Source organism: Sparus aurata, chromosome 16 (assembly GCF_900880675.1).
Source record: "Sparus aurata chromosome 16, fSpaAur1.1, whole genome shotgun sequence".
In the NCBI taxonomy this organism is placed as follows: Eukaryota; Metazoa; Chordata; class Actinopteri; order Spariformes; family Sparidae; genus Sparus; species Sparus aurata.
Genome location: NC_044202.1, coordinates 17,409,701 through 17,434,356, shown reverse-complemented (window position 1 = coordinate 17,434,356; position 24,656 = coordinate 17,409,701). Strand labels below are relative to the sequence as shown.

The 24,656-nt window shown below is 43.3% G+C and overlaps 1 protein-coding gene and 1 pseudogene across 1 annotated transcript; one reads left to right on the top strand and one right to left on the bottom strand.

The window, feature by feature from the left end:
• Window positions 1-5,878: 5,878 nt before the first annotated feature.
• On the bottom strand, window positions 5,879-8,258 carry LOC115597721 (uncharacterized). The gene has a single exon (XM_030443936.1). The coding sequence runs from the start codon at window positions 7,445-7,447 to the stop codon at window positions 6,773-6,775; it is 675 nt and encodes a 224-aa protein (XP_030299796.1). The 5' UTR covers window positions 7,448-8,258; the 3' UTR covers window positions 5,879-6,772.
• A 2,977-nt stretch (window positions 8,259-11,235) lies between these two features.
• LOC115566113 (1-phosphatidylinositol 4,5-bisphosphate phosphodiesterase beta-2-like) lies at window positions 11,236-23,484 on the top strand (annotated as a pseudogene).
• Window positions 23,485-24,656: the final 1,172 nt, after the last annotated feature.

The following is a 24,656-nucleotide window of genomic DNA, read 5'->3' as shown; positions in this document are numbered from 1 at the left end:
TGCAGTGTAGGATTATGTCAGCTGCACTCTGCAGCAGAGAGAAGCTTCAGAAGCTCGCCTTCCTCACAAAGAAAAAAAATCAAAAACAGAGCTCAGATTTTTGGTCAAAGGAGCTTTAAAGCCTTGTGTACTAAGACCTGTCATCGTAGATCACACAGGATCCTGTTTGTGTGAGCAACAAAAGACTTGTTGTTTGGTGCTGGGTTTTGAATTTTTTGGCTTGGAGAAATAGTAGTCGTCTCTCAAATCAATGCTCCAAACTAAATCAGGCTATGATGATGCTCGGGGTGAATTTGAACTTTTCACTGCAGAATTCTCCTTTTGGAATCAGTGTAAAACATTGCTCAAACAATAAAGTGCAATATGTGTTGGATGAAAAAAATCCTCATACTTGTCTGGTAAATTTGAAGCTACAGTCACAATAGATTTGATTATTTTAGCATAGCTTAAAGTCTATAAACAGGGACACAAAGCCAGTCTGGCTCTGTCCAAAGGTAAAAAATGGCCGGACTCTCACCTCTGGAGCTTACTCATCATTATATTTGGATTACGTTACATTCAGCAGAGAATTTTGGCCAAAATGATTTAACAAACCATGAAGCAGCAGCAGCTAGATATCATCCAAAATAGGGAATGTATCCTTTTTTACAGATAACTGTTAGCATGTGCAGTGCTACACCACAAGTGTGGTTTAGGTTCGTAGGTTGGGCTGCAAAAAACCCCAAGTGCCAGGATTTAACAACCTAATGATGAGACTCAATAATCAACTATCTTACTAATTGCCCCTTAGAGATAATAATACATTACTGAGTGTTAGCAACATGTGTCTCGTCAACCTGACAATAAGCCTCCAGGAAGTCACTGCATCCGGCCAAGAATTTATCCAACACATAACCCCCAGTAAAAACCACAACCTGTCTATTATACATGTCAGGTTACACAAAGTGAACAACCTTGATATACTGTGTTAATAAGTGAGCTTCAGAGGTGATGGCAGGCGGACTTAGTCGCCTTAAGGAACAACTAAGATAGCCGCTCTCCTTTGCTGCTCGTTGTTGTGCTAAGCTAAGCTAAGGGATCTCTAGCTGTGACCTTGTCATTTCCAGACAGATATAACAGTTATATCAATTCTCTCAATTAACATAAGCTAAAATCTGAATTGCTTAAATATTCTTCCTGGTTTTATGGCGCCCTCCATTAGCCATCCTTTAAACAAAGTGAGGTCACAGTTGACTCTCGAGGAGGTGTTTCATTACAGTTGATGGATATAGGTTAAGTGGATGCGAGGTCTGGCCCGGCCCTTCGACCCTGACAGCACCTCACGCCGGCAGGTTGGCGGTCCCCACTGAGCGTGTGCGTCATCCCCGCAGCCTTGTCATGGCTCAGGATGTAACAGCCACGCCTCAGCAGCTGCCCTGATCGAGGAGAAAGTGTGTGTGTGTGTTCCCAGCCAGGAGACAGGAGGCTGGGCTGACAAGGTGTCCATGTACTGTCTGACATATTGATCTGCGGTCAGTCTTTTTCTTTAGTGTCATTTAATTACCCAATTCGAAAGCCTGTTAGTGTAGACAAAGCTGTAATTTGGGGGATTTTTAAATGTACAAAAATATAATATGTGGAATTCAGCCAAGCAGACACACACGTGTTCATTCACATCTGGATGTCGATCATTGGTTTGACATTGTAGACAACACAAATGAATGTAAATGGAAATATTCCTATTTGGGTTTTAGGTTTTTGCAGCATAAAAGTATATATATTATTATAACCCTGGTGTATTGTCATTGCGTAATGATCGTAACTGCTGCTAGCTTGTGAATTCACTTCACATTCCAAAGAAAAGCTGAATTGTCAACAATTCTTAATAAGCCAGACATGATGTCACACCTCACAGATCCAGTCATGTACTGTTTTCCATTTTAGACCATTTCGACTTTGACAGATCTACACAGAATATAATACCATACCCATACCATGCCCTGTGTGTCTTTAACGTGTCCCTATGAATATGTGTATAATGTAAATCTTCATCACCTATATCATAGATATTCACAGTTAGTGTCTGTGTCCAGCACTGCAAAAAAAAGCACTGCACGAAAATGAACGCCATGTGTTTTTCCAAAAAGTTTTGAGACGACATTAATACCAAACTCCGTGAAAGGTGACAGCACAACACCTTCCTATACACACACACACACACAGACAGCTACACTTTTGTTTTACCGTAAACGACTCCACACTTTTGCCCTTCTGTTAATTGAAAAGCTATTGTTCGCTGCCTTCATATTGTTCTCCTGCATTGCAATCATTGCATCCTGTTAATATTTCATAACTTTTGAGATGGCGCCTCGCGCAAAGAATGGGATTTTGAAAGGGCCTGTGATTCCTCCGGCTTTGTTGCAAAGGTCGCTCAGTTGTAGTTTATGCCCCCCTGTCAAATCTGATGGAGAGGTAGTTTTGTCACACCGCGGTGAGGGATGTCCTGTCTTTGGTTTTTGTCCTGTGAATTTCCAGTTTTATTTTGAAAAGTAACTCTCCTCTCGTTTCAGGTCACTTGCCCTTCCTCCTGTGTCACCAGTCTGGCGTCTCCCCTGATCCCTGATTGTTTCCACCTGTGTCATCCCACCTCATGTGTATATAGTCTTTGTCTTCCCTGTCCTCGTCGCCAGAGTATTTTGTTCGTCACTGTTCGTGTACCTCCAGCCTTCGCTCCAAGTCTTGCCAGTGCCACGCCAAGTTTCAAGTTTGTGCCTGATTTTCTGTTCGCCTCTGAGAAAGAGTGATTTTTTGTTTGTAATTTTTTTGGTCAGCCTTTTGAGCTAGATTTGTGTTGTTGCCTTGCTTGCCTCCGTTGGAGTGCCTTTTCTTTACATCCTTTTCAGCCTTAGTGCAGTGCAGTTAATTTTGATAGCCTTTTGTTTCTCCTCATGGTGAGTGAATTTTTGTTGTTAATGTTTCATACGAAGTTTTGCTATTTAGATCAGTGTAGACAGTAGTCCTAGTTTTCCTCGTGAGAGTGATTTTTTGTTATTTTCTTTTGTTCTTGTTTTCCTCCCATAGGTTCAGGAAGTGTTTAAAAGCCTGTTTGATTTGTCGCTCATTTTGACGAGGGGACAGTTAGTCCCGAAATAAAGCTTGTCTGAACCGTTCGCCCCTCTGCTTCTGAGTCCTCCTTCTAGTCTCTGCTTGACAAGTTTCTGAAAAACAGAACTAAACATCCCCCTCCATTCAAAAGTATGTTTTGTTTATTACTTCTGCCACGGAGGTTATGTTTTCGCCTGTATCTGTCTCTTTTGTTTGTTGGTTGGTTGAGGTATGGGTCTCAGCCCAGAATAGACCCTCTTATCTTTGGGTGCAGATCCGGATGAAGTGATGGATCCAGGAATTTCCTCTCACATTCTTTAGCATTGTGAGATAAGGCGTTTTCCCAACATTTGTGTTTTTTTTCGCGAGTAATGCATGGATCTTGATTAAAAAAATTTTTTTCGGTTGCTTGTATCTATGAGTGAATGCAATGTGAGGCAGATCCAAAGTAAAGTAAAGCTTTTAAGGCATTTGAAAGAAAAGATGTTTGCATATTCATAGACTCTGGGTTTTTCAATGAGGACGAAGAAGACAGAAGGACGTAAATTGCAGAATCTTAGGCAGTTGAACTTCTCTGCATCTTATTTGTCTGATTGGGATCTTCATGCATTGTCATGCTCAGCCTCCTCTGCATTTTCATTTCCGTTATTAGCAGTATAAATCTGAGCGTGTCTTACATTGTCTCGCTTTCGATTTGGATGATGGCACATTTGTTTAGCCTCTTTTGACAAATCTGGCATTAAAGTGAGCAGAACAGCAGCAATTACCACCATTTAATACCAATTGTGTCATCAAAAAGAGCAGGGTAAGCAGCCATGACAACTGGCTTTCATATTTTCTTTATGATTTTATGATTACAGTGTATTCTTAACCTTATCCATTTTTAAGGAACCATGTGAGCCAAGGCCTGGCATACAAATCCCGTACTGAGTTCTGCTGTAACACGTGACTGATTTCACATCAGATGATGCAATCATCGGCCTCAGGGACTGGGTTCAAGAGTCACAGGGTCAGATGCCGTGTCCTGACTCTGACGTGGCTTCCAGCACTAAGTGTCAGCACTGATGAACTCCTCCATCGATAGGTCGGTTATCACCCCTGTCATATATCACAAGGAGCCATAAGAGGCACTGCAAACACATCTGTCAAGGCTGCCCTAGATACAGTGGCCACAGACGCATTGACAGGCCTGTCATTACGCACTCCGTATGTCACATTTTTCCACTACACACGGTTTGTGTTGTGACAATGGGGGATGGTTGTGCCTTGTGCTGTCTTCCCCTGATGAATTTCGACTTCCTGTTTAGCTCACCACCATTGGTTCCGAAAATCTGTCATATTGCCACAACAGTGCATGTCAGCACTGCTTACATCACAGTGTAACAGTACCGAGGCACTAGATGCTCAGCCCACCCCCCCAAAAAAGGTTGGCATTGTGTGTTTCTGCAAACCATGGATAGATTAAGGCAAGGCGACTAGGAGTAACAATGCTGAATGCTTCTTGACAAGACATAGGGACAGTATGCATCCGAAAGCCGGGTCATTTTAATGATACATCAGGACGATTTGCAGCAATGTTTGAAGCAAAACCAGCGAATTTTCTTTAAACCAAATGTCAAGACTTTTCCCAGCTGTTTCAGTGGCAACAAATACTAATAATAAATGCCAATAAATTTCAGTCCAGTGGTTTTGCAACAAACATGGCTGGAAAACGACCCGATGGCTCATTAAAAAGACCTGGTTTCAGGCTTTTCTGACATCTCATCACATTTTCCAGCCATGTTAGGAACAACAAAGCTGGATATTCATGACGAGATGTCAGGACAATACGCAGCGCCAAACGAGGTATTGTTAATGAGTCATCAGGACAATTTCCAGCCATGTTTGTAGTGAGGTCGCTGGATTTTTTAAAATGAGATGTCGTGACATTTTCCAGCTGTGCTAGTGGCAACAAAATGGAGAAAGAGACATAGGGACAATTTGCATACCAACCATATTTGTCGCGACAGACACAGGTAAGCCAAAACACGATCTTTTCCTAACCCTAACCAAGTGTTTTCTTTTTTTTGCTTAAACCTAACCAGACCATGAGCACAGCATTATCACAACATAACATTTAAAACTGAACATAAAACACTTAAAGTTGCAATGTATCAAGTGCAAAGGTTCAACACATCCTCGGGTTTGCAGAAACCTACACGGCCAGAATTTATTCTGCCGACTGGGTTGGGATGCTCAGCGTAGACCAAGCGGTTTTATTTTCAGTGTGATAGTGAATGATGCTTGTCACCGCCGGCATTGAATCCAAACCTTTCAGGCAAACAGCCCTTCTTTCAGAGAGAGTTGGATCAAAAATAGCACCAAGCGGTATTGTGTAATGTGTTCCTCTCTGTTTTGTACAGTGCAACAACAGACCTCTTAAATCGATACGCCTCCCTCACATGCTGCACGGGGTGTTTGGTCTTATTCCACTTTATGGTTCACCACATGTGACTGTGTGAAGAGATTTCAGTGAGGGCTGCAGAGACTGAACCGTGGCAGACGACGAGGAAGATGAATGCCTCTTTATCCACCACGAGGAGCAGATAGTCGCTGTGCTCACACACTGGACAGCACATTCAGGTGTTTTAAAGGGCCTTCCACTGAGATGTGATTAAATGTTCATACCACGAGAATGACCATAAACTGTGAACTCTTTGCACGTTCTGGGATTTGCACATAATGCATCCCTCTATTAGCCTCAGCTGACGTAATTCAACCTGACTTTTCGTTTTGCAGGACAAAAGGTAAGATGTTAGGAAAAAAAACCCTAACATTTATTTGAATATATATCCGTTCTGAATAAATAAAATATCGGTAACATACAGGATAATGTCAGCGATTGATTCACACGGCTCTACTATAAAACCATAGAAATAAATCATTTTCTAAGGATGTTTATTTGTACCTTGTGATATAGTTATACCTATTATACATACTGTACCTTTAATAAAAATCTAATTACACTAAAAGTTAATCTAGGCCAAAAAGATGTATGCCTGCCCTATATATGTACATAACCAAATACACAATACATTTACATGGTTATATGCACATACCTGAGCATAACTCAATAACGCAGGTTCTTCTACTCTGAATCCAGGTTTGATCCATGACAAGAAAACAGCCTATGTTAAAATGCAATCAAATGCAGTATTGATTTTTTTTAGACCAGCCGGTGAATGGCAGTGATGTTAAGCGCTGTATGCCTCTGAGACACATTTATGTCCTGCAAAAACCAAAAGCATCTCTTGGGCCTGTGTCCTATTCATTTAACAAAAATATCTATGCCAGTGTTGTCCACGCGTACAGGCAGGTTATGCTGTCCGAGGTAAAAGGAGAGTCACACATTGATTTAAGGCATACAGAACAAAAAAAAAAAAAGAAAAAAAAAGCATAGTTGGTGTCGGAGGGGAAACAGTGTTCACTGTAGAAGCGAGGTCTCCTCTTTTTCTTATAGCCATTGGGGGTATTTCAGAGCAAGATAATGGTTAATATGTGCAGTTCAGCATCCGTGCGAGGCTCTGCAGAATGACTTTAAAGACCTGTGGGTTATCCGACCTGCGGCTTTGAGTCTGTAAAACACTCCAATGTTGGGTCAGTCCATGTGTGTGAGGGGGGTGTGTGGTTCTGGAGGGACGGGGCCCGATCAGTCTCCTCTCGTCGCGGGGGTCGGAGGACCGGTGGCGCGGTCGCCTGTCGCCGCGTCGTCCCGTCTGCGCGCCTCCCTCTCGTCCTCGTCCTCGTTGGACGCGGCGCCGGACTCCCTGGTGCTTGACGGGGTGTAGTGGCTCGCCCGGGGTTGAGACGAGCGCGCCTGCCGAGCCAAAGTGTCCGATACCTCCGCGCTTGTGTGACCGTGGGAAGACGCGTACAGTCCTTCCTCCGGCTGCGTGTGCGCAATCTCTGCTCCGGCACCGCGCGGAGACACGGCCACTCTCTCGGCTCTGTCGTCCCACTGAAGCGCCCGACTGTGCAGGGTTGTGCCCTGCATGGTCTCGTTGAGAGATGTCTGTGTAGAGTTCAACTCCGTGCCATTGCTGATGCTCGTGGAAATATTAGTTGAGATGTTTGCGACGGGGGTGACCTCGCCGAGCACTCCAGGCTTCCCCGCGGAAGAGGATGCGCTGGTCGGTTTCCAGATCAGGCTGTAGTAAATTGCCAGGATAATGGCTGCTAAGGACACGGACAACACATATGCAAAAACAGTGGCTAATCTCACCCACTTCTTGTTCGTCTTAGCAGCCATCTTAGCCTTTTTGTCCCCCGTGTAAGTAGCAGGTTTGCCCCGCTCCATATTGGGCATGAAGTCCCGCTCTCTCATGTTGCCCCTATTTTTTCCTCGATGCTCCACCACCCCCTCCGTCTTGAAGCCTTCTTGTTATCCACAATCCAAGAGAAGACAGGAAGCAGGTGGGCTGAGGAGAAAGATGCTGGACCACCTTGGACCGTCAAGGAGTAATTCGCAGCTAAACGGATTTCTCGTAATTCATCGGATCTCAAAAGCGCTGCGCCTCATTCTCGGCACCCAGTGCAGCACTGCGTTTCATAATGGACATCAGGCATCCACAGGCTGACTGCGCGTTTCAGCATCCGACAGCGGCGGGACAAATGTCTCCCCGATACGACATATCCAGGGAATAGCTGGCTGTGGGCCCACGGCGAATCCGCAGTATAAGATCTGATTTATTAAAACGATTAAGTGAGATCATACGGTACACAACTGTCTGTCTTATCCAGCAAATGAAGTGGCTGGCTCAGCTAAAAATACAGGAGAGGGGGCGGGCGGTGGCTCTTAAAGAAGCAGCAGCTGTGCAGCAGCCCGAGAAGAAACCACACACACACACACACACACACACACGCACACACAAAACCCACACATCACCTCCACATCAGGATGCGAGCTTGCGCCGCGCATGGTGAGCAGGATGTTGGATCGGGGATGAACGCTCGCCCATAAGTGACGCTGCACAGTGTTTACCTTACCGCCGCGCGCACCCAAGTGGAAGGGGACGCGTGTTGGATGAGCCAGCAAAGTGGTAATTAATGAAATTCGACTCGGAATTTATGAATTATGTAATGCTCACCCAATCCGCCGGGAAAACTTGCAAGCACAAGCAACAGGCGCGCACATCAGATGTTCGCCTCATTCATCATCAGCCTCGATCTCATTTCAGCACAACGGACAGCGCCTGGGATCCGGCGTTACGCACGTCCTCCGGGGAGCAGCGGAGGTGGGACAGGTGGAGCTGAAATGGGGCAACAACCTCTGACCCGGTGACGTGTCAAATTGAAAAAGTGTTTAAACGCCAATATAGCTCACGCGTCTTTCTATTAACAATTACACGTTCAAGAATTTTCATTTTACTTTAAAGCACTCAATTATCGAGGTCTAAAACAGCCGAAATTCAAAACTGGATAGATAAATGGTTCAATAAATACAAATGTAATTAAATGCACCTTTATCGCATCATTGTCTATTTTTAATTAGGTTATATTGATTTTGTTTTGTAAGGGAGGGGAAGTCCGTCGAATCAGCCTGGTGTCTTCCTGACCTCCAGCTTCCGGTCACATCTCTCATCTTTTAATGACAAAATATATATGAAAACAAATTGTAGCAATTACTTAGCTTAAACAATGTGACACAAATTGACGTCACTTTTAGTCCATGTTATCTTTTAATTAGCGTTTTTTCATTAATTTATTATTTTTGTGTTCACTCCTAATGTATTTACTTTCTCATTTATTTACTTATTTTGAAAATATATTCATGAAGCATATTTGTGCTGAACTCTTCCCCCTCTGCTTTCCATCCTATATTTTCCACAAACGAATGTATTTTTGTAAGTTTTTTAATGGCAGCTCTGCTTCAGTATGCAAATAGGTTTTTTTGTCAATTTTACGGTCTGTTGCCTTTTACACATCTAACATCAAAACATCTTTCACCGCTTATGGACCATTTAAATGCTACAAAATCCTTGTAACGTAAAATTATGAAAAACATGACTCGGACGAAAAGTGAAGTAAATTTTGCGTAACTTGCAGCTACAGGTGCGTCTGTCAGCGTAGTAGATGACTCATACACCCGCATTCAGGCATTTATAGGAAGCTATATTGTTTTCATTACCATGTTTTATGATATAGACATTGGGAAGAGGGGGATGATCAGCTGTAATGTGGGGACTTCCACCTAGGATACCTGTGTGATGGGTGTATTGGTGTATTTGTATTTTCATTATAATATTTTTCATTAAAAAAAAATATGAGTCATGTTAAATAAAACATGATATCAAATGTCTCTCCCCTGGTGCCTGACTGGCACAGTGTTTGCATTAGATAGTGCACAGTCTTTAGGTTATTTGAATGATATCCAAATGACCGTGAATCTTTTGTTCAAACAGTCAGTGAGTGCTCTGCCCTCGGTAATAAATGACACAACATTATGACCCTGGACAGGTGGCTGTGGCAGGATTTGATTAAATAGTAAGCCGATGAGTAAGCACATTTCCAGGTGATTTGCTGTGAATCTAAACTAAAGTGCGTGTGGAGCTGCACCACAGCCCGAATTACATCCTGTTTCCTACATTTCCTGTGTGACTATTTTAGTGATTCACTTTGCAGCCATGAACGAAAAATCGATACGCTGAAATGACAACTCCGAATCACTGTGCGAAAAGCACTTAATAGAGGGTCAGCTCACCCAAACGACATGGAAAACTTTTTCTCGCACCTCCAGTGGTGTCTAGCCAGGCAGATACCTTTGAATGTATTTTTCATGTTTCAAAATATCCATGTGTGAGATCATTTCCTCCACCCCAATACGATGGAGGTGAGTGTGGCGTTGTGTTGGGGGCTCAAACATTTCAAAATGTGTGAATGTTGACCTAAAAGATTCCGCAGAAACATCTTTTCCAGAAACTTTCAGCACTATTATGTGTGTCAAATCGTAGCTAGACTCAAGGTTTACTAAGAGGGCAGGACATGAAACTCTGAAATGCTTTGCAGAAAGTGGATCAGTTGTTTCCAAGGCACGATCAGGGAGACCCAAAGTGACCACACCATCAGTAAAAATCAATCAGCAGGCTTAGTCCCCTGCGAGATAGAAAAGCAACTTCATCACATAAATCCAAAAAGTCCTGTCAAAACAAAAAGCTGCCTCTCAGTGGTCTCAGTGGACAAGTAGCAGTTTGAAAACCACTTATCCGGAGATGTAACAAGGCCAAACACTTGAGGTGTTTAAAATTGACAGGACCGACTGGAAATATTCAAGTCTGGGGGTGTTTTCACTCATTTCTTCAGAGGCATGCCTGATTTGCATCCGTGTGGAGAAGGAGTCATACTGCAGCGGCTGGATAATGAGCCCAAGCGCACCTCGCAGCTTAGACAGACCTACTTGAAGACCTGAGAAGACCAAGGAGTCCATGGTCTGGATTGTCATGGACGTGACTCTGCAGCAACCTGAACCCAACCCCACTGAACATTTATGGGTGCACTTGAAGACAAACAAAGCCGAGCACTCTGAGACATGACAACACGCTTTGTGGAACGCTGTCAGACCATGCTGTGATAACATGAGTCATCAGGTTTGTGTCAGGCCGAATATGGATGCTGTCATTAAAGTAATATTATGTAACAGTGCCGCCGTCTGAATATGGTCTATGGCAACACCACTTGGAAAAACGAGACACAGAACTGTATTTCTGTATTATTATTCGGATGACATCTGCTCATGATTATTTCGGACGGTGGTGCGTGGACGCCTCCGTTGCAATCAGAACGGAGCTTACAATCTACAATTAAATCAAATGTGACTACATCTAGAATATGTTTTCTTGTTTACATTGGGTGAAATAAACCTCCAATATCAGTGAAATTAGGCAGTCTTTTTGGTGATACTGCCCTTGCAATCTTCAGTTCTGATTCAGGGTCGCCTGAACGCAGCACTCTCACCTTTAGTCAAGTTACTTGCTTTGTTTTTTTGTGTCGTCTTCATTTGCAATGCATATTTTTCAGGGTGTGTCCTGAGGACAATAGCCTACCTGAGTCTCCGCACTGAACTCCATTTTAGTGTATGTTTGAATACGGATGGAGGAATGAGCTAGTTGGTGTTTATCATCATGGTGCACACTCAGACAGAGGATATATTTCAGTTATAGCATCAAACTGTAACAGAGGTCACTCTAGTAGGGCAAAATGAACAAGAAAAGACACTTTCTGGAGGCCCCAGAGGTCAAAGACTACCTGGTGAAGGGAGAGAGATTCACCAAATGGTCAGAGGTGAGTAAATATTTCAAGTCCATTTTCAGAAACTATGCAGCTCTAACAGTGATTTCATTTTCTTTTGTAACTCTCATATCCTGACGAGATAAGTGCGAGTTCCCGCTCTAATGGTTTTAATCACTTATGATGAATTAATGAACTGTTCTGGAAGATATACTATAAGTAGTCCTACAGCATATATTATCTAATCAAGCACCAACACACCGCCATCAAGCAGCTCTGTATTAGAGGTTTAAACTCAATAAATATCCACACTTATTCCCTCGTCTCCATCAAGGACTCCACAAAGACTGTTCCTGTCACCATGAAGATGGATCCAAAAGGTTTTTATGTCTACTGGATCAACCAAAGCAAGGTAATCAATATCTAGAGTCGGAAAAAAATATGTGCCCTTGGACAATATGCCATAGGTGTGCTGAGGTGCTGAGAAGCTACGAGAAATGAAATGGCTTTTTGTGCATCAGACAAACATAACCCGACAGATTCAAAGATATATCAAAAAGAGGTAGTCATGTGTCAGTGACTCACAACCAGAGTGTGTAATGTGCCTGTGATCAGGATCTGCCAAAGCTGTGGGATAGCTCAAAGCTGCAGAGCACCTTCCGGTCCCGGCAGCTTGTGGAGATTATCGATTGGTGCTGATGTGGGCTCACCATCCTGCCGCACCGTGCTGCTGAACTGTGATGCACTCCATCAAGAAGACTATCTGTGCTCCATTTCTCTCTCTCGCTTGCTCATTGGGGCACCTTCTGGTTTTCCACCACATCACAAAACCAAGCGAAAGCCTACACCGAATGTGTGCCTCGTGTGTCTGGGCTCTCGCTGTTCTGCTCTCTTTCAAGTGTTGAAATGTGAAATTTCCCTTCACACTTTTCCCACATGATTTTTCAAGGCATTGCAGTCAAATATTCCTCACTCAAAACGAAGTCAAGTCCCGTAGTTATTGCACTTTACCAAAGGATGACTTGTATCTGAATCCATACTTGGACTGGCGCCTACATGTTGAATTCGGTATTGGAGATGAATCTGTGCTGCTTGTTTCTAGGAGACAACGTTCCTGGATGTTGCTACTATCAGAGATACCAGAACAGGAAAATATGCAAAACTTCCCAAAGTGAGTACAATATCATTATTTAATGTTCCAATCTGCTCTCTCATTAAGTCAAAGTGGTGTGTTTGTTACGTAAGAATCTCTGCAGGCATGCAAATAGGGTGTCAAGCCCTTCATTTGCCCATTAGTATGAGAGACGTATTTGCATTGCAAAAACGGTAATGGACACATGCACCCGTGGCTATTCTCCAAGTGCAGAAACACACAGATGCACACGTACACAAACAAACATAAACACACACTGAGTCATGATCTGAGATTTCTGCGAGCGAGGTTGTGTGCGCGTTTGTTTGAGCCGAAAGCTGACAGTTGTAGTTCTTTTTCTGCTTCCTCGCCGGCCTCCGCAGAGATTTGCAGTATGCAGCCATCGTCATCTCTCACTGAGGGTTCAGAGGTGGAATCTGAAATCTGTTCCCCTCAGGGAGAGCACAGAGCTCTGCATCATCCCGGCTGGCATGATGTCGGAGGCACATCTTCCTGTCGGGCCCCTGAGGAGTGTTGGGAAAAGCAGCTCCCGTGCTGATGTCTGCTCTGCATATCTGACAGTAGAAGCGATGAATGGTGGAGCAGCAGATAGAACAAGGCTGTACCTGAAACACTGGTGTGCGTGTGCGTGTGCGTGTGAATGTGTGTGAATTTGTCTCAGTGCGTATGTGCATATGTTTGCATGTCTCGGTCCGCAAATTTGCCTGCGTTAAACAAGCTCCCAAAGGAAAAGTGCTAAAGACTGAGCCTACATTTTATGTGATGTCTCCCGTCTGCCCTACATAACATAAAGAGACCATCAGCTAGAAGACTGGCAATTCCTATATAGCTATTATATTGCTTCCTAATACCAAGTCAGATTTAGAAAATTAAAACTGTTTTTTTATGGTGGAATTAAACGGCCTAAGGGAAACGTGTGACTTATAACATTTTTATGTTGACCTTTCTATAGCTCACTGTTGGCTTATCATTATGAAGACATAACATCAGCAGGCAATGCTGATAACTTCAGCTTAGCTCAACAAAAAAAAGTATGAGGTGTAGGCGTAAAGGTCACATTATGATAACAGGGTAATAGAATTACAGTTCTTACATACAGATATATATATAAAGATACATTACCTCAGCACAACTGTGTTTAATTTAGTTAAAAAAAAAAACAGTTCAACAATTAACTACAATAAATTAACAGAATAAAATACAGTATCCACATTATGATGAATATATCTATATCGTGTTGTAGAGATATCTACTTAAGTAAGCATGCCAGTCTGCCACCTCCAGCCCGTCCCTGTCCAAAGCCCCTGTGCTACATATTGCACCTTTGAAAAAGACAAATAAAATAGAAAATATGTTGCGTCTCTAGCCATTTAGAAATTTTATGAAATTTTATTCTACTTTTGTCCACAGGGGCTTCCAGAATCGACAGAGAAAAGTTCCTTGTAGCGAATGTTTTGAGGCGATGACATCTAATTGGCTCTGAGACATACTTCCTACCGTTTGTCTTTTACAGCACCCCAAGGTCCGCAACGTGTTCAACCTGGACTTCCCCGACAGCAACCATCTCGCCAAAACTCTGACCATTGTCTCGGGTCCAGACACTGTGAATCTGACCTATCATAACTTCTTTGCCTCTAAGGAGAAAGTGACACAGGTAATGAGCCTCTGTGTACACTGACTCTTTCCTGCGACTTTTCCTGTTTACAATCCTCCATTTGTGTCACTGATTCCCTTTGACTGTCCAGACAGCCACAGGCCATTAGCCATTACGCAGTGAGCATTTCTTCCCCCCATAAGGTGACCTCTATCTCCCTTTTAGCTTTTATCAGACTTTATGACTCCAATATCCGGATTTAATCAACAGTAATGAAATCACAATTGTGCACATGCACTGCTCTCATTTCCTGGGGTAATAATATATCAATGCCCTCTAGTGGTGAGTTTGTGACCATTTGAAATCCCTGATAAAAGTTTAAGGGCTTATGACATTTCAAGCACAATTTATGTTGATATTTTAAGTGGTATCCCTTTTTGCAACATCAGAACTGGGCAAATGACATCCTTTCAATTGCCTACAACGCTGCAAGAAACAACGCGTGTAGGCAGGTCTTCCTGGAGAAAATGTAAGTGAACATCATGTCATCTGACAGCTCAGCCTGTATTGTTGCTGGGCGAACACAACACCATTTACTTCCCCCATGTGTGACAGAGTATAAGCCTTTGTGTTCAATCTTAGATACATCCGCATCTCTCTTCACACCAACAAGGACGGCAAGATTCCTGTGAAAAAGTAGGTTACAGTGCAGCCATGTGAAGGTGTAGGATGGCACACAGCCGTTTCTTTTGTACAGCAGATTACCATGTTTCCTACTCACTGTTTCACTGTGTTTTTCTCAGCATTTACAAGCTGTTCCCTGCGGATAAGAAGAGGGTGGAGAGTGCCTTGCATCAGCACACCTCCCTAAAGGAAAGGTTAGGAAATATAGACATTTTGGTGGGTTGTTTGTGTTCTTTCAGTCCATCTACCCTTCAGAGATTTTTTAAAAGCAGTTTTTTCACCTCTTCCCACGATGCCCCTGGTGTTTGTTGTGATTCTTGACTGTTATTATAAGGAATAAGGTTCTCATGCAGAATCATTTGACTTTTAGTATGACACCATGAAGCCTGACGTCTTCACTGAGTCTGCCTTCAAGGCCTTTCTGACAAATCTCTGCCCTCGGCTGAGATCTACGAGATCTTCACCTCTTAGTGAGTCGGCCTCTCCTGTGCTTCACTGATTATCAACTGATATGGCTTATATTCCTCACCTTATCTATTTATTTCCATATAAACACCTACTTTAGCTCAATCCATGTATTATCTGCTTAGCTGTTTCTTGCATTTTGACAGTATGACAGACTTTCAGTAAAAAGACATGTTCTAATTTGGTAGCACAAAGCCCAAAAAAAAACCCCAAAACGCCTGCTGTAAATTATATTATTTCAACCTCATGCATGGCCAACCTAAGTCTCCAATTTGTGCACAAGCTACCTGACATGGGCTCAGGTGGCAGGTTAGTGAGCCGTAACATAACAGCAGCAACAATGCGCGTAGTGTGAGGTGACTGTCATGCCTCACTGTGCCCTCCAGCTCCAACAAACCCACCATGACAAAGGAGGAATTTCACCAAGTTCCTCAACGAGAAGCAGAGGGACTCTCGGCTCAACGAGGAGCTGTTCCCACGACTGCGGCAGGACCAGATCAGGCTCTGATCGACAAATATGAACCGTGCTCCTCCAACACAAACAGAAGTGAGATTCACTGATGTCGCATCTACTTTAACGAGGACCTGATAACGTTGTCGTACTTCAGCGTGTCTTTCCTGCACATCCGCAGATCTGATTTCTCCAGAAGGTCTCTTGTTCTTCCTGATGGGGCCGGAGACATCAGTTGTCATCCAGGACAGGCTGGCCAAGTGTCAGGACATGACCCAACCTTTACCCCACTACTTCATCAAGTCCTCCCACAACACATACCTGACAGGTTACATACGCCACTTTGATATTTGCTCACAAGTTGTCACACTGAACATCTCAGTTCTGGGAGATTTTTCAGAGTCTTTCTGTGTATCTCCTTGCAGCTGGTCAGTTCTCTGGCGTGTCCTCTCCGGAGATGTACCGCCAGTGTCTGCTGTCCGGCTGCCGCTGTCTGGAGCTGGACTGCTGGAAGGGCAAACCTCCAGATGAAGAGCCCATCATTACCCACGGCTTCACCATGACGACTGAGATTCCTCTTCAAGGTGTTTGCTCATAGTTTTGGGCACACTTTCAGTGGCGTTCCACATTCAAATCTATCATTTCACATATTAATATTTTCTTTTCATTTTATACATTAGCCCACTGGGTTTTGCATGCACAAATCATGCTTATTTATTTGATTAATTTAGGTACATGGCTAAAATACTTTGGATATTATTGTTTACTTGAAACTAAAGCTAACTGAGATATAACTATGGCTGTAGCCAAGATGTCAAACTTGCGGGGACCAAATCTGCAGTGGTCCAGGGGGAAAAGGTCTTAATTTCAAAACTAATTAAAAAAAAAAATTACAAACACATGGGATGATTTATTACTCGCTAGCTAATACATGTAATGCATAATAGCATACTAGCTAGCTAGCATTTTAACAGGGATGTAGCATAACACAACATCATTATTCCATTGATTGTACATTGGACTTGGACATACCTCCATCAGATCTGCAATACACTTCAGTCATAATTATGATTGTATTTGCTATAATTGATTCAGGTGGTGGTGCATGCTTCCCTTTTGAACTAAACAATTGTAATGTATATATTTATATTTACATGTATTATCAAATATAGCATCTTTGAATATTTGGGGGGCATGATTCCCCCCAATATGTATATATTTACTGCCTGCATATACAGTGATGTGTATAAATGGTAGATAAGGAACATTTACAACCAGAAAGTAAAGCAGTATAGACGATTTATGACAGCTCTTGTTGGAAGCCCAACCCACTTCCACTGAGTACTTTCTGTTGCCCCATCATAAATCTTGGACCTTTCCTAGTAAGTGGCCTTCCCCTAGTTTCCTGTGTGCTCGGTTTGCATTATTACAGCATGATAGCTTTATATGTACACTCGCCAGAAGCTGTTCATGCTGATCACACAGTGCAGGAATGTGTCTTTGGTATCAAAGTTTATTTATTCATGCTAATGTTGCACATCACATAGCAAAAGCATGCGAAGGCTCAAAAGTACACAAAAACACACATACACCCACACAGACAGGCACCCCAGTCATCCTCTCACACTCAACACTTCCATTTAAGGGCAGGCGGAGCACCACAGTCCCCGGGGCCCGGACACAACACCTCAGTTCAGTTTACTGTCAGGCCTTTAGATGTGATAGGCTTGGAGCTGACTTCAGGGTCTCTGCATAGAAGCAGCAGTTCTGCTGCTGTCATGTCGTCTCTCTCTGTGTTTTCAGAGAGTCACGATTGTCTCAGTCTGTTGGTTTCACCCATTTGCGGGATTTTCATGACATCATTCTATCATACTCACATTTCTTGGCGTCATAATCTAACTCAAATAGAAGTCGAGCTAATGCATTTTGAACAAAAATGCCTGCCTCTTTCTGATTTGTGACAGGATTGTGATCGAGGCGATTGCTGAGAGCGCCTTCAAGACCTCACAGTATCCCATTGTCCTCTCGTTCGAGGAACCACGTCGACTCGTAAGACCTGAGCTTTTCCATGACCTCACGCCATGTAACGTTATTAACACAATGTAATAATGCTCTGATGCCATTGTCCCATATTGATGGAGCATATTTAGGATGTAATTAAACTCTTCGTTCTGGCAGAGACAGCAGGACCGTGACAGGTGTTACTGTGCTTTTATTCCAGGGTGTGAAACAGCAGGAGAAGATGGCAAACTACTGCAAACCATATTTGGTGATGCCCTGCTAACAGAGCCGTTGGACAAATACCCTGTGAGTACATAGCTGCAAACACAGCTCCCTGTCAAAATAATAGAGTTAGATAAAGTTTATATTGGGAGTTTGTTAAACAGAGGACTTTGTGATAGATTAGATAAAGGTTTATCCTGTGAGACTCAGCTGAGTCTAACCACACCAGCATGAAGGCAATTAATAGCAAAGTTCAAGTCTCATCTTTGGCTCCTTTCTTGTCTCGGCCAGACATGGCCCTCACAGGCTCCTGTACCCATTAAGTGATTCCTATCAAATGCTAACGTCTGTTCACCTGCTCTCAGTTGTATGTGTGTCTTGTGTGGACGGACGTGCATATGTTTGTATTCCTGAGGCGAAAGAGGACTCTCAAATGTCAAATGATATCAGGGTTCTATTTATCTGTACCATCCAGCTGAAGCCAGGCCAGCAGATTCCGAGCCCATCTGAGCTCCTGGGCAAGATCCTCATCAAGAACAAGAAGGGCAGCCATGAAAAGCCAACCCAGGCTAAGAAACCCACCCCAGCAGCCACTGACCAGACCACAACCACGGCTGCATCCCCCCAGGACCCAAACTCCACTTCCCAGGATCCTGCCAACCCTGCGCCCAGCACCCAGGAGAACCAAGGTGGACTAGATGAGCCTCGGGCCATCAGATTACATTAAAAAAAAACTGTCCTCTAGTTATTTTAGGTGTCGCTGACATTATGTTTACATGTTCAACCAGAGGGAGACACAGCTGTGGAGGACACAGAGGAGCAGGAGGACACAGAGGAACAGGATGAGGAGAAAATGAAGACATCAGATGAGGTAGAGTGTGCGGCTGTGTTGACATGACTCATTGCTTCACATCATCCGTGTGCTGCGAAAACAGTTCAAACATCACTGAACTTCCTGTCGATCCCCCCACAGGGCACAGCCGGACAAGAAGTAACAGCGTATGAGGCGATGTCATCCATAGTCAACTACATCCAGCCCAACAAATTCATCTCCTTTGACAATGCCAGAAGTATGTCTTCCCTAAATTCAACACAAGGTTCAGACAGAGAAGATTTTACAACACAGACTACCGACAGGTAGACAAATCATAGTCAGTCTGAGTTGTGTGATGCTTCCTTTCTTTTCTTTCTTCACAGAGAAAAACAAGAGTTACGCCATCTCATCTTTCGTGGAGACGAAAGAGGAGACAATGATTGCCAAGACTGCTGTTGAATTTGTCGAGTATCCTCTGAGAACACTCCACATATTATCCTGCTCAAAAAATAAGGCAACCTGTGTTAAGTAATCTGATTAAAATTACACATGAGTACATATAGATATGGTATTTTGAGCTGCCCTTGATGCTGGTTCACATACTAGTTATCGAGACATTTAAAGCTATGCTTCCTGAACCATATTTCTCAGATATAACAAGAGGCAGATGAGCAGGATTTACCCCAAAGGAACAAGAATGGACTCATCCAATTACAACCCCCAGCCTTTTTGGAACGTCGGCTGCCAGATGGTGGCACTCAACTACCAGACGATGGGTAGAAATGGACACACACTGCACTGATAGCTACTTAAAATATCATAAATGTGTTGAGCTGCAGGAGATGATGCAGCCTCTCACTGTTTCTTTTAAGTCCACCACTTGGGCCTGATGCAAGGGATTTTATTTTTAAACCTGAGCTTCTGTTTTTCACCACAGCAGGTCAGTGTTGCACCTCTTTGTGCTGCACAGGCCTCTGCTGTGCTCTGCACCCCCAACCCCTCACTGCTGCTCCTCTGTGCTGAAGAGAGGGGGCATGAATGGGTCTATTTGTGCCTATTTTCAGATTTCCCCATGCAGCTGAACATGGCCCTGTTTGAATACAATGGCAGAACGGGCTACCTGCTCAAGCATGATGTTCTGCGTCGCAGTGACAAGAAGTTTGACCCTTTCTGTGACAGGATTGACACTGTTGTGGCAAGCACGTTGACCATAAAGGCAGGTTCTCAGCGTTGTTATAATTAATATGCTTGTCTTACTTGATTGTGGGTGCGTCTGGCATAGGGATTCAAGCATCTGTGCAAATAACCAAACATGATCATAGTTTAAAAAGGTGAAAACAAAAAAGGTGCAATATGTAAGAATTGGCCACCTGCATAAATTCATACTCCCAACAAATAGAGGCAGCATATAAGCGTAACTTTTTTATCCATGACTCTGGCAACTGTTAGCGTGTTAGCTTGTTTAGCCATGCAGCTAGCCAGACTACTGTAAAGTGTCTGTTATTGAGTTGCTAGTGCAGGAGCTTTGGACCGCTGGGAGAAAGAGCTTTTCAGGCCCAGGTCTATTGGTTAGCATGCTTACTTAAGATGATATCTTAATATTATTAATAATAGTAAGATATCTATAACACATTTTATCAAAATCTATGACATAACGTCAGAACTGTTTGAATTTCCTCATATTCTGTGATAACTTTAAAAATTGCGTAATGTTTTAAAACTGAAATTCTACATATTGCCCCTTTAGAGCAACAGGAACAAATCATATTTATCACATCACAATCAGCTTTATTATAAAATTTCTCTCAATGCACTACACAGGAAAACATATAAAGCCACCAAAAACAGAATGAATAAGGGGAAAGAATAATAACAGTGGAAAGAAATAATGGTATTGCATTGTGGAGAAAACTGATGCACCAAACATTGCAAATATGAGTAAAGCAGACAATCTGTTTTTGCTCTTCTAAATTGAGCAATAAATTAACCACCATAGCCTTTCGAAAGTGTGTGTGTGTGTGTGTGTGTGTGTGCAACCATGTACGCTTGCTTTTCCCTCTAGTTTAGAACTGAGTCCGTAACAATACAAGCGTCATGCTGAGAGTGATACATGGTTCCAGGTATTCAGCAGACTCTGCATGAGTGAAAACCTGAGCTCTATTTATATCCACTGTGTCCTGAACATGGGTCCACGCACAACAGGACACATCCATATTCTTAACCACTTCGTGCATGTATGTCCTCAAATCTTACTTTCAACAGATCTATTCGGGCCAGTTCCTGTCGGACAAGAACGTGAAAACAGGGGTCGAGGTGGAGGTGATCGGGCTGCCGGGAGACCCCAAGAGAAATATCGCACCAAGTGGTCCCCCACGCCCAATGCCATTAACCCAGTGTGGAATGAGGAGCCTTTTGTCTTTGAGAAAGTGTGTGTCTGTCAACTAATACGCTCAAATATATGTGCCGGGTGAACGTGTTTGTGTGAGCTCAGCTGCTGTGCTGCTGCTGTTGGCCTTAATATATTTGTTGTTGTTATGATGGATAGATTCTGCTCCCAGAAATGGCCTCTCTACGAATTGTGGTCCATGAGGAGAACGGTAAATTCTTGGGACACAGAATCATCCCACTTGATGCCATCCAATCAGGTTGGTGAAAGTGAGCGGAAAAAAAACCCCCACCTCACTTCATGTGTCATCTAATCTGCATATTTCAAAACACCCCTGAGTCATCCAAGGCCGCACAGTGTTTGCTTCGACGTGGATCAGGGGAGCGCTGCCTTGTTTCTAATTCACCCAAGGTTTTTTTTATGCCCTGCAGGTTTTCATCACATCTGCCATGCGCAGTGAGAGCAACATGGCCACTCACTTTGCCTGCCCTCTTTGTGTACATCGAGGTCAAGGGGACTACAATCCCCGACTGCCTTTGCAGGTGCTTGGCTTTTCAACTTTGTGCCTTTGGAGAAGAAGTCTGCTACGACTTAATGCATTTTTTTTAGTTCGGATGTGCAGAGCTAGGTACAATTAGTAGTAGTTTTTTTTTTTAAAGGATGAATTATTGCTACATAGTGCACTGACGTTCATTTGTTTTCATTCTCCCTCAGATTTCACAGATGCCTTGTTTAACCCAACAAAAGGCACAGAGAAGACCACAAAGGCCCCAAAGGAGGTAACAAAAAGATGCTTAAACAAGACCTATTATGGTCTTATCTTTCCTTTAGTGTTTTATATATGTTCTGATGCATGTAAAAGAGCTTGAAAGTAAAAAAAAAAAGTCAAAGTCCACACCAACAGAGGCTCCTCCCTCCCACAGAAAAGAGATCTCCGCCTTTAATTCTGTGACTTTGTGACATCACACTATGTCACTCTGTCACACATATGCACAATATATGTCTCACGTTTTGTCATGTAAGAATTGATTTAGCACATCTGCCCTGTTGCTGGTATTGGTGCTGGCTCAGGTGTGTGATTTGACCAATCAGAGCAGACTGATTATTTGGGAGGGGGGCCTTAAAGAGACAGATGGGGAATACAGTGCTGTAGTACTGGACAGAATGAGAAAACTGATGTGTTTTTTGAGCACTAAAACATGTAAACCTATTTGAACAGTAACCCAAAGTAAAATTACGAGCTTATTAGCTTGTTAGATTGTGATTTCCTGTCCTTTTTGTTCACACAGTCATCTTCCGACTACATTTCTCCCTACGAGATGCCTCTTGTGGTCCAGACCCCTACAGACAAAGCTAAGGAAAGTGAAGTCCCGGCTGCAGGTAATAAATTTGCGAAGGCGACACAGTTCAGAGTTTGGAAAGATGCAGAGCTTTGATGTGGCTCTTGTAGCAAGTCTTTAGTACTGAAAGAAGAACATGTATTTGCTCACAATCTCTAGAAACGGCCGCATCCGAACCTACCCCCACCAACTGATGCCAAAGACGAATCATCCCAGCCACCTCCAGAAGCAAGTGCTGAAGAAGGTAAAGAAGAGGCTGAGAGCAAGCCAGACACTGCACAACTTGAGGCAGAACCTCCTCAAACTCCTGGCGAGACTCCAGCTGCAGATCCAAACCCAGATGCAGGAGGCGCCAAATCTGAAACCCTTCCTGAAGCCATTCCTCCTCCTGAAGAGGGAGCCCCTGAGAAGGAAGCTGTTGCAGAGCCAGAGAAGGCTCCTGAAACCAAAGAGGAGCCTGCCAGTGAACCTAGCACAAACCCTGAGTCTGCTTCAAATGATAAACCAGACACAGAAGCTGCCAGTGCTGCTGAAGAGCCTGCTGCTACTGCTGCTGCTGCTGCTGTGGTTGCTGCTGCTCCTGCTGCTGCTGCTGAGGCCTTGCCCTCTCCAGCAAGTTCACCATCTGCAGGATCAGATGACTCATCTCGGCCACCACCGACTTCCAGCGAAGGTAAAACCGAAGTGCTTCAAAAGCTGCAGTCATAACAATTTCTTGTTTATCAGTAGACTGTGAGAAAATAAGAAATTTTGTTAAGTGTAGTTTGTCAGAAATGCATATCAAATGTTGACAAAGGAAGGTGGATTCTCACAACAAAGCCCTGTGTGTTTCTGCCACAGAGCCTTCGACTGTGACTACCGGAGAACTGACAGAGCACAAGAACTACCTGAAGGTCATCAAGCGCCAGGAGAGAGAGATGAAGGAAGCAGAAAAGAAGTATCAGAAGAAAGGGGAGGACCTGATTCAGAAATACTCTGACTCCTTCAAGGCCATCAAGAAGAAGGCCTCTTTGAAGAAAAAAGAGTAAGGGGATTTCATTTGTCTGTCATTTGTTGTCACTTCTCGTAATCAGTTTCTAGCTGAAAAATGGCAAGAGAATAAATGCGTTGGCGGAGGAGGGGTGTCATGTCATCATTTCGGAGTAGTAAGATCCATCTGTTTATGTTTAGTCATCCACCAAAGACTGTTCTGTTTCTGACAAAGTAGCAGTGAATTCTACAGCATATTAATACTGACCCACTAATGAAGTTGTTGTTGTTTTGGTCGGTGTCATTAACGAGATTAGGTGTAGAAGCACGGAGAACATTCTACGGCTAATGTGTTTTTCCATCTGAAGCTGAACAACCAAATGAATAGGGGCTACGGTGCTTTTCATGCATAGCCTTCCACGATACACTTTCAGGACAGAACATGTGTTATTCAAGGCCAAATGAGCATTGCTGTATAGGATTTCCAGTAACCATGTAATTGTATATTCATTTAACTATTTGCTGTATTTTAGATTCTGCTCCCCCTTGCATAAGAGTCCTGTCATGTTGAATTATATTCTGGTTCCTCAAGGGGAGAGGGAAACGCCTCTGACTCCGGTGTGACGAAGGAGCGGGTGCAGGATCAAAAAGAAAAGATGCAGGTGGATCTGCAGGCTTTGTGGACGGAGCACTGTGATCAGCTGAGAAGAAGAAAGAGCAGTACGCCACAGAGGTTTGTAAAATCAAGAAAAGAAAAGACACAAGTGGTGGAAAATAATATTTACTCAAGTACTGTGCTAAGAGCTGCATTATAAACTCTCATTATTGCCTCTGCAGTGTCCCTCAGCTATACGGAGCATTTTAGCATCTTTCAGCTCATTGTTTCAGTTCAACTTTACTCTTTTGGTTCAGACGCACTGTGCACTACCTGCTTCAGCGCCAAACAGCAGACACAGTTGTAGTCTAGCTGGTGAACATTGTTGAGCATTTAGCAGCTAAAGAGCAAAATAGGGTAAATAGGCTCCATACAATTTATAATGTTGCTCCATATCTGCATGACATGAAAAGCAACTGTTTCCTAACAGTTTAAAGACCGTGTAAAGCGGCAAAAAAATTGTGTTATGAGTTTGTCACACCATAGAAACATGTATCATTGAACACTGAGCCAAATTTTAAAAATTTAAAATATTGCTAAATATATAAAATTAGGTCTCAAAATCATGGAAAAAAA